General features: G+C 40.4%; 1 protein-coding gene across 2 annotated transcripts in view; it reads right to left on the reverse strand.

Moving 5' to 3' along the window:
* plekhm3 (pleckstrin homology domain containing, family M, member 3) overlaps positions 1–17306 on the reverse strand; it is a 48160-nt gene that overhangs the window by 23547 nt on the left and 7307 nt on the right. For both annotated transcript variants that reach the window (XM_036132800.1, XM_036132801.1), the window contains exons 3-5: positions 12031–13134; positions 1278–1423; positions 827–1020 (exon numbers count right to left, since the gene is read on the reverse strand). In XM_036132800.1, coding sequence (XP_035988693.1) covers positions 827–1020; positions 1278–1423; positions 12031–13134 — 1444 coding nt within the window. The remainder of the gene's footprint in view (positions 1–826; positions 1021–1277; positions 1424–12030; positions 13135–17306) is intronic.

A 17306-nucleotide genomic window follows, 5' to 3' on the forward strand; every position in this document is an offset into this window, starting at 1 on the left:
GGTCCACTGGACCCGGGGCTAATTGAGATGTGGAAGCTAACGTTCTGTGCACACAATACTCTTTCCTCCTCCTGTCTGGGCACATTTGACTCTCTGTTTTGTGGTAATCTTTAGTTTCTCACACTCTTTCTGCTACAAATGGAGTAGATAGAGTATAAATATAGCTTTGCCAGTGTTGTTTCTTATAACAACCGATCAAGGTGGCCAAAAGATACTATGCGCAGAGGACCCTGGAATTGATTTTGGAAGAGAGATTTGATATATGTGTATGAATTTATTCTCATCAACTTAAGTGTAACTGTATGTGTTCCTCGTACATGCAAAATACTACTTGACAGTAAAGTTCATTCTCTCAGTGCACATGAGTCCTGTTAATTTTAAACTAATTAAATTTCTGGCCAAATTTAATTTAGGGTGGACAAATATTCATCATTATCCACCAATATTAACAATTTTTCTTAACCCAGATTAGTTGTTTCCCCCCTCTTTTTTTTTTAGGATGTTCTATATTCTTATTTGTATTGCTTTGGTGTAGATTATTCCACAGCCCCAGGATGTTTATTTCAGGTTAAGGAAGGAGCAGCTGCTCACTGCATCATTCAGGATCAAGTAACCTTTTAGGAGCTGACACATATTAATCAGTGCAGTACTTTCCCAACTGGAGCCTCTTACCTGATTGTTTACTTAAATCCAGGTGGTGACTTGGCTTTAAGGCAGTGCATATGCACAGAGCCGTTCACATCACACTTAATTGCTTTCAAGACTAGTGGGCGATGTGATCACGTTTAATCTTTTGAAGCCCTAAGTGACATTGTGGGCCACCTACCTTCGCCTGAGGTCTTCAGCAATGGTTGCCCTGCAGCTGAACAGGTAGGCCCTCAGCGACTGGAGCTGCTGCCGGAGACGCAGCACCGTGCTCAAAGCTTCACAGTGTTCGTACAGGCAGGGGTTGAGCTGTTGGACGTCCAGCAAAGGCTCCTCGTACACAAACTCCAGGAACTCCTTGGCCTGTTTAGACACCTGGAGGAACACATAGGAGTTTATATTGGGATCTGTGGACCAAGCACCGCCAATACATTAGACCTAATCCCAAACAAGCTGTACTTTTCATGCATGTATGGGATAAAGTAGGCTTTTAAAAAAGCCCAACATAAAGGCTGTGCTTTGTACAGATTAAAAAAAGGACAGGATGTAACATGTTCGTTTGTGAGCTTAAGGCATGCCTTCTGATTTTCTTTACCTCGGGACAAGGCCAGGCTAGCTGTGTGTTTTCCCACCTTGTGCTTACTGGTGTCCCAGTTGTGCAGCAGCCGTGCAGGGATGAGGAAAGAGTTGTCCTGATGGCAGCTCTGGCAGTAGTACCAGCCGCTGTAGTGGCAAACTTTTGCCTTTCCTTTGGACAGGCCGACCGGACGCTGACAACCTGAGGGGGAAGAAACTCACTAAGCATGTGTGCAGTTGCTGCTTAAATACAAGGTTCCTCCATATATTTCTATTCAAAATGTTCTGATTTCCCAGATTTACATTTCCAGACTCATAAAGGTGTTTTATTACCTTTTTAAAACATAAAACAAAACCTCACAGTAAAGTAGTTGGTGGTTATGCTTTACGGAAATTGCAAAAACAACGTCAGTATGACTAATGTAAGGAAGAGGATGGTTGCATGGACAGAAATGGACGGATGGATATTACCCTTAGGGGTACCACTTTACAATAAAGCTCTTTACGGATGGTTAATAGATAGTTTATATATTATGTTATTAATCTGCAAACACTTTATAACACATTCATAAGCGTTTAGTATGCATTAGGTAGATATTGACTTCATGAAACTTACCAGTATCTTGCCAAATAGTGAGCTTAATCTGTTCAACTACATATTTTATCTAGTTATTAAACATTTCAGACTAAGTGACTACCTTCTAAGAACAAACCGGTCAGCTCTGTCTCTTGCTCGACCGTAAATAATGCATTATAAAGCCTTATGAATTAGTTATAAAGTGTTTATATATATATATATATATATATATATATATATATATATATATATATATATATATATATATATATATATATATATATATATAAACTAACTATAAGGGGCAGCGTTTTGTAAGTGGTACCCTTTTTGTGTTGAAAAGGAGACAATTTTTTCCGTATTCCAAACAAATTTTGCATTTGTCCAAATCAATAAAGAAGTGTGCCATAATACAGAGCACTTACAGGCAACTAATTCAAAAATCTAAATTTTTAAAAACTTGAATTTCTCAAGGTTCATAAACCTTTCAGACCAGTTTTTTAAGTATGATAAATAAAGAATGATAAATGAGCAGTTTGAATAGACGAACAAACCCTTAATGATATTTAGATATGCCCCCCACTAACACCATAACACATTGTAAATGTTACACCCTTCTTCCAATTACACACACAATGTGCATATCGGGACTTAATTACACAATTAGACACACCTCACATACAGATAACAGCACTTGGCGTTTCACCAAAGTTGCTTCGTTTCTTTATATTTATGTAACCGTGTAAAATGTGTTGGTTACTTTTGGCAACGTTAAAAACATGTAGTCAGCTTAGAAAAATGCAGACCTGATAGGACAGTCATTCTATTTAAACTAAAGGAAAAAAGATTAGTTTTAAGTTTGTAGTCCAACTTTTCCTTATCTACTTTTATTATGCCTTTGCAACATACTTTTATCTGTGTGCTTTTCTTTTATGTTCTGTTCATGTGGGGTACTTTGAATTGTCCTGTTACTGAGATCATGCAAATGAACTTGGCTTGCCTAGAGATGGGCCATATATCAAATCACAATCGCCGTTGGCATTTCAATGTGTGTAGTTTGGCAATCGCAACGGACTGCTTTTGGATGCTTTAATTAGTGAACTATAATATTGAAGATGCAACACATTTCCAGTCTGCTTGCAAATATTGTACTGTGTGTTGACTAAACTTTACCTTTGTGCCTCCCTCTGATACACAGCTACTGTATATTGAATAAATTAGAATATACATTCTGATGAGGATTTTCTCAGATTACTCTTGAATGAAAACCTTTAAACATGTATTTAAACTGATTTTTCATTGAGACTACATTTTTGTGATAAAAAATGCTTTTTACTGGTCTGATGTAAGATTCTAATCTTAAGTTTTTTTTTCTTTTGCTGTAAGCAAAAGTCATTATACGTCACAGAACTAGCGGCTAGAAAGCATCAGTCTATGTGTTATTAATCTATATAATTGAGTTAATGACACAAATAATAATATTCTAATTTAATGACTGTGGAGCTACGGACCAAGACCCTAAAGCTTGGGTAGAAAGATGAAGACATTGAGATGATAAAAAAAAACAAAGAAATGTGAAGAAAATGTGGGTTAAACACAACCAGCATTTTCACCTTAATGTTCAGCGGTATCTCAATTTTAATATTTTCACATACTCCAACCCTAATTGTTAATTTCTACTTAAAACCCCTTAAAAACATTTCAGCTTCTTCAAAGCAAAACACAAAGAAGTGAGAGACATTTCTAGACATTTCTAGATTATAGATCTATTTTACCATACATTGAACCTTTCTCAACTTTTGATTTAAAAAAAGGACCCATTTCAGCTATAAAATTAACCCGAACATGCATCCCTCAACAAAACCACGTCCAAACTAAGAACAGATGGTTTAAAAGCTTATGTTTAGCGTTTCTGCATCTCCTTGGCCATTTCATCTGCAGGAATCCCTAGATAACAGAGCCTGTGCTTTTCTTGTAGCCACAACACCAGAGCCTTAACTAGAAAAGAGCTTTGCACACCAACAAGTCCGGCAGACTTTTTAGCCTGCTAGCTTCCCTGCTCTGCTTTTGTCTTCTCAACCCTTTAAAGTTTGTTCTTCACCCAAACACCCGGGCCGGCTCTGTGATCAGGCGCCCCTGAACATTTGAGTGCTAAAGGGCTACAACAGGTGTCCCTTATCCACAACATCTCAGAGGATATGGAGCCTGGAGGAAAACAGCAAACGGGAGCAGTAGAAAAATCCGGAAGAAAAGAAATGGGAGATCGCTATCGGCTATTTTTAAACAAAACAGGACCTTACTTTGACAAAAGAAAAGAAAGAAAGACGGAAGTAGACGTGTGTCAGCATGTCCACGGTGCTCCAACAGAAGAAAGAAAAGAGAGAGGGAGGAAGACGGAGTAAAAAGGAGGAATGGGCTATTGAGAGACGAGAGGAAAGAATTTACAACACTGAAGGAACAGAGATGGAGACCGATGGAGGGAGACAATACAGAGCAGTCAGCTCAGGTGGTTTTCTATTATCTCGTCATGTGATCAGCACAAACAATGCTGTAATCAGCATTTAAAGCTCAATTCACTCCTTATCTGATGAAAGAGCAAAAAAAACACTCATGTTGGAACTCAACTCGCAGAGACACATCAAAACTGTGAAATGTTATTCTCGCGTTGTTTTAATAGTGCATTTCATCTTTTTAGATTTTGACTTCAGTCTATCCTAAATTGGTTGCATCATCCCATCCCACATGAACACCAAACCAATAAAAAAAGAAACCCTTGCTATAACCATCACAGAAACTAGATTTCTGCGTGTCCGCTGCGGTTGGACAGGCAGCCTGTCAGCTGTTGGCTCCTTGGAGTCGTGTGGTTTTTGGGGTGATGTTTCTGCGAATCAGGCATGCTTTATCTATTTAGAAAATAAGGATCGTTTGATGCTTTGGTCTAAAACAGAGCAGATTATTCCCGGCTATCTTTCCAAACCATCACCATTTTAGATCTGAAGCCCTGTGAAGTCATTATCAGCTTTGGTTCCCTTACCTGCAACAGACGGCCGCCATGTTGCTTTGAGTTTGTAGAAAAGTAAATATAACCTGAAGAGACATGAAAGGCTGATGGCTATTCAGAAGCATCTCGTGTTTTAGTTACATTTAACTATTTAAAGCAACTCAAATCTAAAAAATTTGTATATTTGTTGGATAAAATGCTAAATTTACCCAAATTAAAGATCTAGACTTTTCCAAAAAAAGAAACTTTCTTAAGTTTGTCACCAGTTTCTCAGAATATCACCTGTAAGAGAAAATGTCCATCCTTCTAAAGCCCCACCCCCCCCCCCCTTCTCCCCATCTTGATCTCCTAAGTCTAATTTAAAAGTATGTTGCATTTACTGCACTTTTGGAGGATGTGTTCCAACATATCAGAAGTAATACATTTCCCTCAATTTAGGCAATAAACTAACTAATACACCCACAAATCTATGCAATTCCTGACATATTTTCCACCAAGATGGAAACTGTATTTTATGTTATTGATAATGGAAACCACCGTTAATAGAGTCGGCATAAATAAAATGAACAGTTAAGACTTAAAACTGCCACAAAAGGTATACATTTAAAGAGCAACAGTAAATGTATTGCATGTTGTCACTTGTGTGTTAGAGACTGGAGAAATTATGAATCACTGTTGGCCACTACATCTCTGTCTGCATCAGCAGCGGTGGTGTTTTATTAACCGGGTTGAGCAAAGTATATAAAAGACTCACCTCAGGATTACTCATGATAGACAGTTAATTTCTTACAAAGCTAGTAAGAAACATAAGTATTTGAGGGAAAAAAATCTTTATCTGTCAAACAGTTTGCCGAGTCCTGATGTTAAAGGGAAAGGATTTGGACAGATTTTTTTCAAAAAGATTTAAAAAAAATAATAATAATAATCCTGTGCAAAGATATGAGGAAAGATACTTTCCTGTATTTTGACAAAAGCGTACAAATTGGTCAAGTTTGAACTAAGGTGAGAGGAAGACCTAATTTGATCAAAATGAGTTTCAAAGCCAAAGAAATTACTCAGCGTCCGGTTTCCATCACTGCAAGGTTTGTTCACCATAAGAGAACGTCCAAACCTACTCGGCGACAGTAAAATCCATTTTGCGTTGACAAAAGAGCAAAGGTCCGACGTTGGCTGGCTGATCCTTTCAGGCTGCTCACAACCTGCGCTGCCGGACACTTTCTGCTCGTTTGTCTTTTAAAAGAAACCTGTTGACATCGATCTATGAGACATGGATGAGCAATGAACATGCTTTTTTCCCCCTTATTTGTCTTTTGTGATATTCACATTTTTTTTGAGAAACTGTATTTTGTTTCTGAGCTGCAAATAAAAATGTACAGAAATAAACGTCAGTGGGACAAGAATCAATGACTTTTACTTTTTAAATTGAATTGATGTATTAAAATAACACTTCAATGATATTTCATTGAGAGTCATCGGTATAGGATTTCTTATAGATACCATAAAACAACAACAACAAAGTCCATAATGCATATTTTTAACTTGGACACAGCTGGGCTAATCATAGCGGTGAGCTCATGCTGGTGTTTGGGGTGGATGCTCTGACAGGAAACCACAGTCCGCCGGTTGCGAGCCAGCGCGCCGAGGCCACGGCTAACAGTCAGGGAAGCACTGTGTCACTTCGAGGAAGTAGCAAACCACCGGAGCAGTTTTCTGGCCATATGTGGCCTCAAATTTGGTCTGCCTCTGCTGGGACCGCAGGAACAAAGATGCACACGTAAAAAGCCTAAAAACCTTCGCAGACCAGAAAACCTTAACCTCAAATTCTATATCATGAGCACGAGACGAGGACACGCCCACGCAAACAAACACATGGTGCCAAAAGTATGTCCACCACAGTAAAAAGGCATCCTATAAAAGGTCTCGGCAAGAGAGAACAATCTGAGAGAAGATTTAAGTTGGATTACAGCAGGAGAAACAGAACCAAATGGCAGCGAAAGCTTGGGTCACCAGGCTGTTATTATGAAATAAGCAGTCAGAACATATTCCAAAAAAAAAAATATGATCGTATTCTATGACTTAGTGGGTCAAAATGTCAATTTTTTTTCTCCTCTTAAATTAAATTGCAAGAGAAATTATGGAACTAATTCAAACTAAACATACCGATTCAAGTAAATTGATCAGTCTATTACCTGCCCATTTAAAAACGCATTAGTACTTTAAAATAGCTCATTAGTCTGAAAAAGACAATATACTCACATTTACACGATAAAACACAGGCAGGTCCAGGCTTTACTGAATCTAAAGCCTTGTTCAGACCTGGCATTAACATGGGTCCTGCTCAATTCAGACACCAGCAGACAGATTTAAGCATGACTGTCTCTGCCTGCCAGTAATATCCACCTTAAACAGTCAGACGTGTTATCACTCAAAAATATTGATACTCTGAAAAGCACCCATACACAAAAGCTGTATCCAGATACAATATTAATTTGACATGGCATAGATATGGGCAGGCTGGTCAGGTGCCCCAGAACAAATGCTAGTAACAGGTCTGAAATAGGCTTATATATGGGGGAAATTGTTAATTTCTTGTCATGCTACTGAAGCAAAAATATTTTTTAATAATCAGAATGCACAGAGATGAAATAGTACCATTTATTCAACTAAACTCTGGTGCTAAAATACTTGTCTCCTCAACACAGAGGATATTATTGACCATTCGTCTAACCAGCAGAAGCCAAGATGTTTTTTGGGGAGTTTATGACATGGACTTATCCAATGACACTACACTAGTAAGAGTTTTTTTTTTCCTAATTGACTTTTTTTGGTAGCTAACTTGCATCATTAACATTTTTTTTTTTATATTTGCAAGGCTCTGATGTTCTTTCAATTGCTCCCTATGGAAGAATTTCAGGTCTTGTGACTCCCAAGGGCCATCAAAACGGTTTGGTCTGAAGACACCTTAAAAAAAAACAAAAAAAAACTTTACAAAAAGATTACCAAGTGGTGTGAATAAAATGTTTACTTATTGTTATTTTACTGACAGAGAAGAATATCAGAGAAATTGAAAATGTTCTCCATCAACAAGAACTCTGGTGGTGTGGCGTTAAAGACGGTCAGCGATTCAGATGGAGATCCTCACCAATAAAAGCACGACGGCCTTCGCATTTCTAACACAACATCGCACAATGCCCCATTTTTACCTTAAACCTGCCGCTGTTACTTTCCTGAATGTTCGAGGGACATACAACGGTTCCACCAGCGGAGCAATGACTGAATTTTCTGCTCGTCTCTGATCTTTTATGCTTCTTTCTGGGATGAAGAGGAAGAGGGACAGAGGGAAAGATGAATGGGAATTCAAACGTAGCTCAAAGGTCCACCGATTGTACTGCGGCTCTCTGTAGTGAGAGAGGGTCACTTTGACCTGTTCGCACTGGGAGAGAGAGACGGGATACAGACGGAGCGAGAGAGAGAGAGATGACATCAGGGCAAGAACAGGACTCGTGCTTTCATCTGCCCGCTGCTGGTTCAAACCACCACACCTCCGACAGGACTCTGCAGTGTGTGTGTGTGTGTGTGTGTGTGTGTGTGTGTGTGTGTTTGGCCTGTACATGTGTGAATTAAAACTGAAAAGACGAAAAGCGTGAGCTTTGATGTTCCTCATTCACAAGCCACCAAACACTCAAATGAAAACGTGGAACAAATGGAGAGTCCAAGACTGTCAACCGTTTGAAGTGAACCCCCCCCCCAACTTCCGCAGCTCCCTTGAATTCACCGATTCCTCCTTCCCTCGAAAACGCCCCCCTCATCCAAATCTGGTGGACTGACACAGTAAATCAGGGGCCTGAGAATGTGCTCCAATGCAACAACGGGGGCCACCAATCAGGGAGGGGGCTCACCGGGCGCGATGCATGCGGGTAATCGCACATGTGGGAAGAGGTTAAGGGGCCGACGGGGAGTCACAGCCTTCAAACGTAAAGAGTTTCCTTCAAAAGGAATCTAGAGGCAGCATACGTAATTAGCTTAATACATTTTGATGCTAAATAACTCCTTTACTGCACGGGTAGATGGAAGCAGCAGATGTAGATGCAACGGGTAGACGACAACATGTTCAAAGGTATAGGAAACTGAAAATGGATGTTAAATGTTAGGTACTGCGCTCAAACATCTAGGGAACACCATGCTTGGTAATCTTGGGCTTAAAGTAGAGTTTCCTTTATATCATTTAATCTGAAAATGATTTTGTTAAACTTTACTTTTGAGGCACCTTGATGGTTCATGCGTGAACAGAAATGGTGAAGATTAAAAAAAAACCTAAGTTATATTCATCAGTAGCATATATGTACCTTTTTCACCAGCGCCGCAGCTCAGTTTGTGTGTGCTGTCATGTTTTCAGACTCTGCCTAAAACATTCAAATGACATTTCACAGAGTTTTCTTAAAATCGGTGCCGTTTTCTGTGTCGCAGCTGAACTGAATGGCATCTGCCTCAGTCTGACCCGAAGCACCCTGGGAAGGATTTATATCACCATGGGAAAAGGAAAGTGATGCTCAGCGTCAGGTTTCCTCCAAATAACAGAACAGGCTCCCTGACAAACATGGGACACATCAGAGCTTAGTTGTGTCAACTAAAGGGTCTAAAAAAGGACAACTGGAATTTAAACTTTTACTACTGCCCTATTTATATAATGGCTTTATATAGACTTTAAAGTAGGACAATTAAAAACAAACAAAGTCCAGAAAGTCCTCATTAGCATTTACTGTTCCCCAATACTAGTATTACAAATAAGACACAACAGGAATCAATAAAGAAGGAGAAACTGCCTGAAAATGTCTTTAAAAACACATTTGTTTAATCTAAATGTTTAAAGAGTTTCAGGTTCTGCTAATTAACGCAGCAGGGGATTAAGAAGGGATACTGTCATTTGAATGGGCGGACAGCAGGAGAAAGGGAGACAAAAACAGGACATGGCTATGAACATGAATGAATTGGTGAAAGCAAATAGATTGAAAAGGAGGAAAGGAGTAATAAACGGACTGAAGGAGCCGAGGTGAGCTCTCTATAGAAAAGCGACGTATCCAGCTGTCCCGTCCAGCCAGCTCTGACCTGAAACCTCTCCAACAAACAGCTCCGCTCACAGCTGTCCACTGTAGCATCCCCCGGGCAGCTTTCATTTGCTCTCATTCACTCACAGATTCATTCATTCATCCATTTTTCCTCCGCACCAATGCTTTAAGCCCGCCAATTATCATCAGTTGGCCCCGGACGGCCCCCGTCCTTGTTCCCCGTTTCAGCTGTCCTTTCAAAACGGCGCTGCATTAATAAAGCCAGTGGTTACAAATAAAAAGGGAGGTGAGCGGCGATTATTCAAAGCCCTCCAAAGAGAGAGCGAGAGGAAGGCCCCGTTTCACACCCAGGGAGAGTAAAAGCGCCGCCTGCCATTTGTGCCGTCGTCCAAGGGTCTAGTGTGAGGACTAATTGGAATATTAATAGAGAAGGAAGGGACTTTAATAGTACTGATCTGAAAAAGGGTTTAGAGTAGATAAAAAAAAACATCCAGCAAAATAAAGGTTAAATATGCCCGTGGAGTGGTGTGTAGGAGTCTTTATGAAATACACATGTGTCACATGAGCTATAGTTTTAAACATCAAAACCAGAACATTCAGTAAATCCTGCATTTCACCTTAATGTACAAGTAAATAAACATACATATAGACTGAGCAGAGTAGAATAATAAGACTACATGAATATGAATAGTTGATAAAAAAAAATCATACTGTTTTGGATTAATATGAAGTAAATATTGGCTAAAATGAACAATGTTTTTTCATTTATCTTTCTTACTGAGCAGAATATTCCTGTCGTACCATTTACATCGGCACAAGCTGGCGGGTAATTAGATGCGCTATCTTCTCATGTAACCTGCAGACGACAAACATGCAACCCGTATTGTTCTAACTTCAGCTTTAAAAACAGCGTTACATTGACAGTGACAGCATTCAGGGTTTTTCGCAGGAGGACCTATTACAAAATGGGTGAATTATCCTTCTTGTGTGTGAGGAAAAAGCTGTGAACAGCAACAGGTGGGGGAGGGGATACCTGGATACAAGCAACCAGTCCAGCCTCCCGGTGAGGCCGAACCTGTGGGAAATACAATCTGGGTTCAGATGAGTTTCCCTGAGAACTGGATGAAGCAGTCTAATGTTGACCATAGAAAGAGGCTTCACAAGCAGATGATGGACCAGGGCAAAGCAAAAATAATATATACATACCCATATTAATTTACTAAAAGATCGTCATGGGGCTCAAGTAGGGCTGGACAATAATTCAATAACAATATATAACGATCAATGGACATGTGGTTCAATAGAAAAAAAAGGGTCAATAAAAAGTTCAACAGAAGGACAGTTTTACTTCCTTTTGCCTTCTGGCCTATCATGTAGGTTAATGCTACATCACTCATTGCATCCTCCCAACTAGTTACAAGCGTAGACCCAGGAAAGCTCCGTCACTAAGTTTCAAAGAGTTTTTTAAGACTTACAGTTTTGGTAAAAAGTTGGTTATATAAAAGGGTTGTGTTTGAATTCAGTGTTTTGTCTTTAAAAATAGGTGATTAAGCAACAGCATAAAATGGCCAGGGCTGAACTTAAAGTATATATTTTAATTTGTTTTGATAATTATCGATATTGATCAATATCATTTCTATTTTATTGATATGCTTTTTATCAATATCGTCCAGCCCTAGGCTCAAGACATCGGCCAGCCAACAGAATCTCATGTCGGCCATTCCACGTTTTTATTGAGACCTGAAAAAAAGCGCTATAATTTGACTTTTTTTTTTTTTTTCCAGGTCCTTTGGACATAAACACTAGACAAAGACATTAAACGCCAGGCTTGGCTAGCTGGAAACCGAGGTAATATTCATGCCAATAAACGTCTTTACAACGACAACTCTACACTTGTCAGTTTCGAACTGCATTTTCATGTAGCTGAGGTGCTGTGACACCATACAGCTTTCCAATTATTGGCAGTATATATATATATATATATATATATATATATATATATATATATATATATATATATATATATATATATATATATGAAAAAATCTGTATACAGATTTTTTAAACAAAAGGAACAGTAAAACAAACAACTATTATGCTGTTATTCTCTCCAGGTGAGATACTTTCACCTAACAATGAGATGTGTGTTTGCATACGCCACTTACCTGCACACCTAAAGCTCTGAGCGGTGAGCCCCTTCTCCACAGCCAGGCAGGTGAGAATACTGAGGAAACTGGTGGTGACCGACTGCCGCTTGGCTCTCTGGGCCTCCCTCTGCCTCCTATCCCTTGAAGGTTTGGATCTCAGCAACACTCCTTGGAGACCTGGAGGTCCTTCGTATGCTTCTTTCTTGCCGTCTTGTGCGGGCTTCTGTGCGTTCGCCGCCTGTCGCAGCGCCTCCACCCATTCCTGGGCTTTTAGGTGATCGTCCGCCTGGAGTTTGAGGACCTCTTTGTGGAAAACCACTTGGAAATACTGCCCTTTTTCCGCCCATGACTCTCCAGTCTCCGGTACGAGATCTTGCTGTACGGACAAGCAGGAAGCTAGGGAGTACTGGAGGACTGGTTGGGACACTGAACCCCTGCCTTCAGTAGCGAAAGCTTGGAGGGCAGACCTTGTCAAGACAAAGGTGAAGGCCCGCCAGTTGTTCTGATCCATCAGCAGGTGAAGAAGTCCAGCTTTCAGCACATCCTGGACGTGTTGACGAAACAGGGGGAGCGTGGTTGGTCTACTCAGGACTCCAGAACTGCTAGAAAGCGACGCCTCGGTTGAGGTTGGCGTGTCGCTGTCCCCGTCAGGTTGGGTGTCGAGCCCAGAGGGAGAGGGCGACGAGGAAGGCGACATTGGCACAGGAAATTTAGCGCTCTGCTGAATTTCCAAGCCGTTCTTTTGCTTGCGGTGTTCCTGCCTCACGGGTCTGGCTGCCTGAACCTTTTCCCACATCAGCCGCCTCCACTCCATCGCCTCCCACTGGTTGACCGCCCTCAGCTGCAGACGCGTGCTGTTGAAGAACAAGGCCTGGAGTGTGCGCTTGTCGCCGGGCTGGCTCATCTGACTGGACTGGCTGCAGGGTGCCGGGGCGATGACGCTCTGGCAGTGTGACAGAGAGAAGGCAGTGCCCAGTTGGCGATTGGCACTGCTGTCCAGCGTGTAGAGCCGTAGCTCGCAGGGAGTCAGCTCAACATAGCAGGGTGTCCAGCGGCCCCGTGGGCCCTCGCGCTGCTCCATCTCGCCCTGCTTCACCACGCTGCTGCTGCTGCTTTTGTCAACTGAAGGCAAGACACAGAAAGGGAGAAATTGCATGAATGATTCATATTTGCGTGTTCAGAATCGGTTCAGTTAACAGTAAAAAAGAACAACAACCCACTGATCAGCTATTCAGTGCTTCTGTGGAAACAAACAGGACATTAAAGGCTTTTTTATGTATAACACTGGCTGTTTTTCTAAATTTCCCACAGTGATAAGAAAGTTCATTCATTTGTTATTCTTTGTTTCATTCTGATAACAAATCATCCATCCATCCATCCATCCATTTTCTAACATATCTATCCCTATTGGGGTCATGAGGGGTGCTGGTGCCCATCTCCAGCTGTCAATGGGCGAGAGGCGGAGTACAACCTGGACAGGTCACCAGTCTATCACAGACTAATTGTTCTTGTCTGTACAAAAAAAAAAAAAAGAAAGAAAACAAAACAACTAGTACCGCCTCTGCCTACAGGATTATCCATCAAGTTTTCATAAATTTGACTCCCAGCCATTTTCATAGTGTTGTTAGTCAACAGACAACCATAGGGAGGCATTAAACAGCAAATGTCATGACCAACAATAAACTGGACAAGTTTTAATACAAGACAGAGATTAGAGCAGTTTCTCAGATAAAAAAAGAGGAACAGAAAGAACCATCTGCAGGACACTATCAAAAACGCCGTACACAGCTTTCACACAAAGATCAAACATGCCAAACGAAACTAAAGAAAAACATTTTTTTTTTATAATTTGGAAGTGAGCAAACAAAAGTAGTCTTTATAATAAATTAGACATGAGCGTATTAAATACTGTATGTGTCGAGCCAGATGAATGTCCAGAACAAATATATAAGCAATGCATTTTAGAGGTGAAATGTTGACAGAATACTGCTTTCTCAAACTTGTTTACCCTTGTTGGAGCAGCATATGGAGGCTGTTAGTTACCCTAAGTTAGATACCCTTTACTCCCTGCCAAAAACAAATACAGCTCCAGCTTTCAAAGGTATCTTAAAATTATTATTTAAGCTTTAAAACTGCTCTGTGTATATCTGAGAAGCCTTTCTTATTGGGTGGAGCTCTTTAATTAAAATAACAAAAATCACTTACAATCAATTTCTAAACCAGTGTGACAATCTCATTTAGTTGCAATGCACAACACAAAGAATAAATGGGCAAAAAAAAAAGCATTTTGTTTCTTTAATGCATGGGATCACTCATCTAGTAAAGGGTAAAAAGGGGGAAATAATTCATAGCTCTGGTTAGCTTAAGGGTGGCGAGTGCAGGCTCTCATCAATCTTATGAAACCGGTAGCAGACATGGAGTCACTAAAGATCACGGACTTTGCATGTTAACAAAGCTTTTTGCTGAAGGGATAAATAAATATGCAAATAGGTTTAACTCGGATTGGGCCTAACTGATTGGCAGACTTCACGCTTGGGAGAGTCGAGATGAGAATTAGGAATTGTGGAGAGGAAAACCCGCTTTATTAAATTAGCCTCTGCATCTACCTGCTGGATGTTCCTATCACACGCTAATAGCCCAACAAGCTTTCAATCATAACCAATACGTCACACTAAATAACTCTTAAGTGTTTCACTCAATCATGCTGCAGAACTCTAATTTATAAAATCAGGCAATTGCAAAACAGGCAAAACAGTTTTCCTTGCTGTTACGTGTTAATACATCAATCAGTTCTCTAAATTAAAGTCCTTTTTTTTTAATCACTCAACCGATTGCGAGTTTTTGGTGCACAATGCCTGTGTGCATTGGTACCAAGATAAACGTACAAATATATTAAAACTTGAATATTCATCAAAAGCAGACATTGGGTGGAGACACCAGTGTTGAGCTACAGTCACGCCGTTACTTATCTTGGCAAATATGCAGAAACCGCGTTACACGGGTCTAAACGTGGGGAAATAAAGGGGATTTTGAAGTTCGTATGTTTCTCTGAAGTCTGTATGTCGGTGTTGATCTGCACCTGTTCTCAATCATTTGTGGATACTGGGATTAAGGGGCTAGATTTCCCAGAGCTCTACTGCCTTCAAGACTTCACCTTTCCGTGAGTTCACAGATTGTTTGATTTTCTGTTTTTATATAATAAAAAAAAAAGTTGACTGGCCATAAAAATTAAATCAGTGAACATAATCACAATGCTCTATGAGCTGACCCAAGCTGTCAGATAATTATTAGCTGAATGAATCAGACAGTTATGTGATGCTCTAAGCTTCAGTTTCAAGCATCCAGCATGCCAAGGTGAGTAAAGCGTCTGGATAGCGTAGAGTCAAGACTGAATAATATTATTGTGACGTTGCGGTAACTTTGTAGCAATTGTAGCAATAGAACGCATGTACGTTATACATGGCAGATGAGCGCCACGGCACCCATGATGGCTGAACTGGGGATCAAAATGGGCGTGCCACAGAGTCAAAAGCTTCCAACATTCAAACAAAAGGCTAATATGCGACAGTGGAGCTGCACAATACATTAACCAGGATTGTCAACGTAATATCAGTGTGTGAATTATCACGGTCGCAAAGGTCCCATTGGACACAGCATTTAGTAGGATGCTATATTTCAAGTGTCATCCATTCATTCCTTGCATGTTGATAATAAATGCTCCCACTTGCATTGTCTCCAACTGTGCTTATTGTCCACACTTAGATTATATTTTTAGCGGCCCAAGCTCTCCAGGTGTGGCTGGGAGATTGTGTAATGGTGAAGAAAGAAAAGGGGATTTATCATAATCAATACAGTCATTGCAAATATCAGCATTAATATCGAAAATACATATTTTATTTGGTCGTATTACATAATAAAGAGCAAAAACAATATCCTGACCCGCTGATCAATACTGATATCCTTGAATGATTAAATAAATGGCATATCAGCAGACTGGAGGTACTCGCGGATTTTCTCGGACGTCTTGTGTGTCTGATTCTTCCCTTTGTCTCACAATGAAATGCCACATTTGATCTTACTTGACAAATGAACTACCAACAGTTTTTTTTTTTTTTTTTTGGATCTAGTGTATAAGAAACGTAGAAATTTTTAGAACCAAAAAAGATCTTTGCTAATCAAGGCCAAAAGGACTCCAAAAGAAGCTTCACACAGACTTTGTTGGTCCAAATACATATCCAGTATGCATATTGTTTACCAAAAACGGTGCTAATCATTTCCATTTACCATCTAAACATCCCCAGCTGTCACTAATGGAAAGGCAAACAGGCCCCCTTTTTGTTATTTATGCGTATAAAGAGGCACAGCGAGGCATAGCCAAATCACTTTGCCTTCTGCTTATTACCGTCTTTTTCCTACTTCTCTTCTTTCAGTGCACATCTCGCCAGTCTAAACAGCCTGATACCTTTTCACACATATGCTAATACTAAATAATCCTGCCAGTATCAGCGGCCGGGTAATTGGATTGCCTCTTCTCTCGCCTCATTTGAGTCCATTTGCTGACAGGATTACGGGCTATTATCCCCCAGGATCCCTTCGGATCTCCTCAGGTCTTCGGATAGCCAAAACACACAAACAAATGGGCTCTCTGCGAGTGTGTGTGTGTGTGTGTTTGTGTGTGTGTGTTGGGCTCTCAGTCTGAATATGAGCGGTCAAGCCACAGCTGTGTCATTTTAAGTTATCATCATCTTCTATCATTATTGCTTTCTCTGGGGATGCTTCAGCCTAAGTACAGCACACGCCCCGATCTGCAGCACAAATAGTCGGGGACTTCTGTCCTCCATAAGCCTCTCAAAAAGCTGAGAAAGCTTTTCAGTGAATGGTCTGCCGATCAGAGCGGAGGAGGAGGAGGTGGTGTGGATGCCTCTCGCATGTAAGGGCCAGCCTTCTGGTGAGAATCGAGAATACTTCAGGTTCAATGATTTGGTCAACAGAGGGCATGACATCATCTTCAAAGAGTCAGAGCAACAATTTGCAGCATACATGTCCAATTAGGTAAATGCTGTCATTAAAGGGTCAGTTCACCTAAATGAGAAAAATTGCACCAGGGGGGGACAAACTGGAAAAGCACAGAGACATGGATTAAGTAACAATGATTACCCTCATAAACGTCTGCCAGGTTGCGAGTTCATGAGCTGGGGAGAGAATATATTAGTTAACAGTTTACTTTAAATAAAAGGGTGGGAATAAAACCCGGAGCGACGTAAATCTGCTACGTTTTAGTTTGTTGCTAAAAG

This window comes from Fundulus heteroclitus, unplaced genomic scaffold (genome assembly GCF_011125445.2).
Source record: "Fundulus heteroclitus isolate FHET01 unplaced genomic scaffold, MU-UCD_Fhet_4.1 scaffold_542, whole genome shotgun sequence".
Classification (NCBI taxonomy): domain Eukaryota; kingdom Metazoa; phylum Chordata; class Actinopteri; order Cyprinodontiformes; family Fundulidae; genus Fundulus; species Fundulus heteroclitus.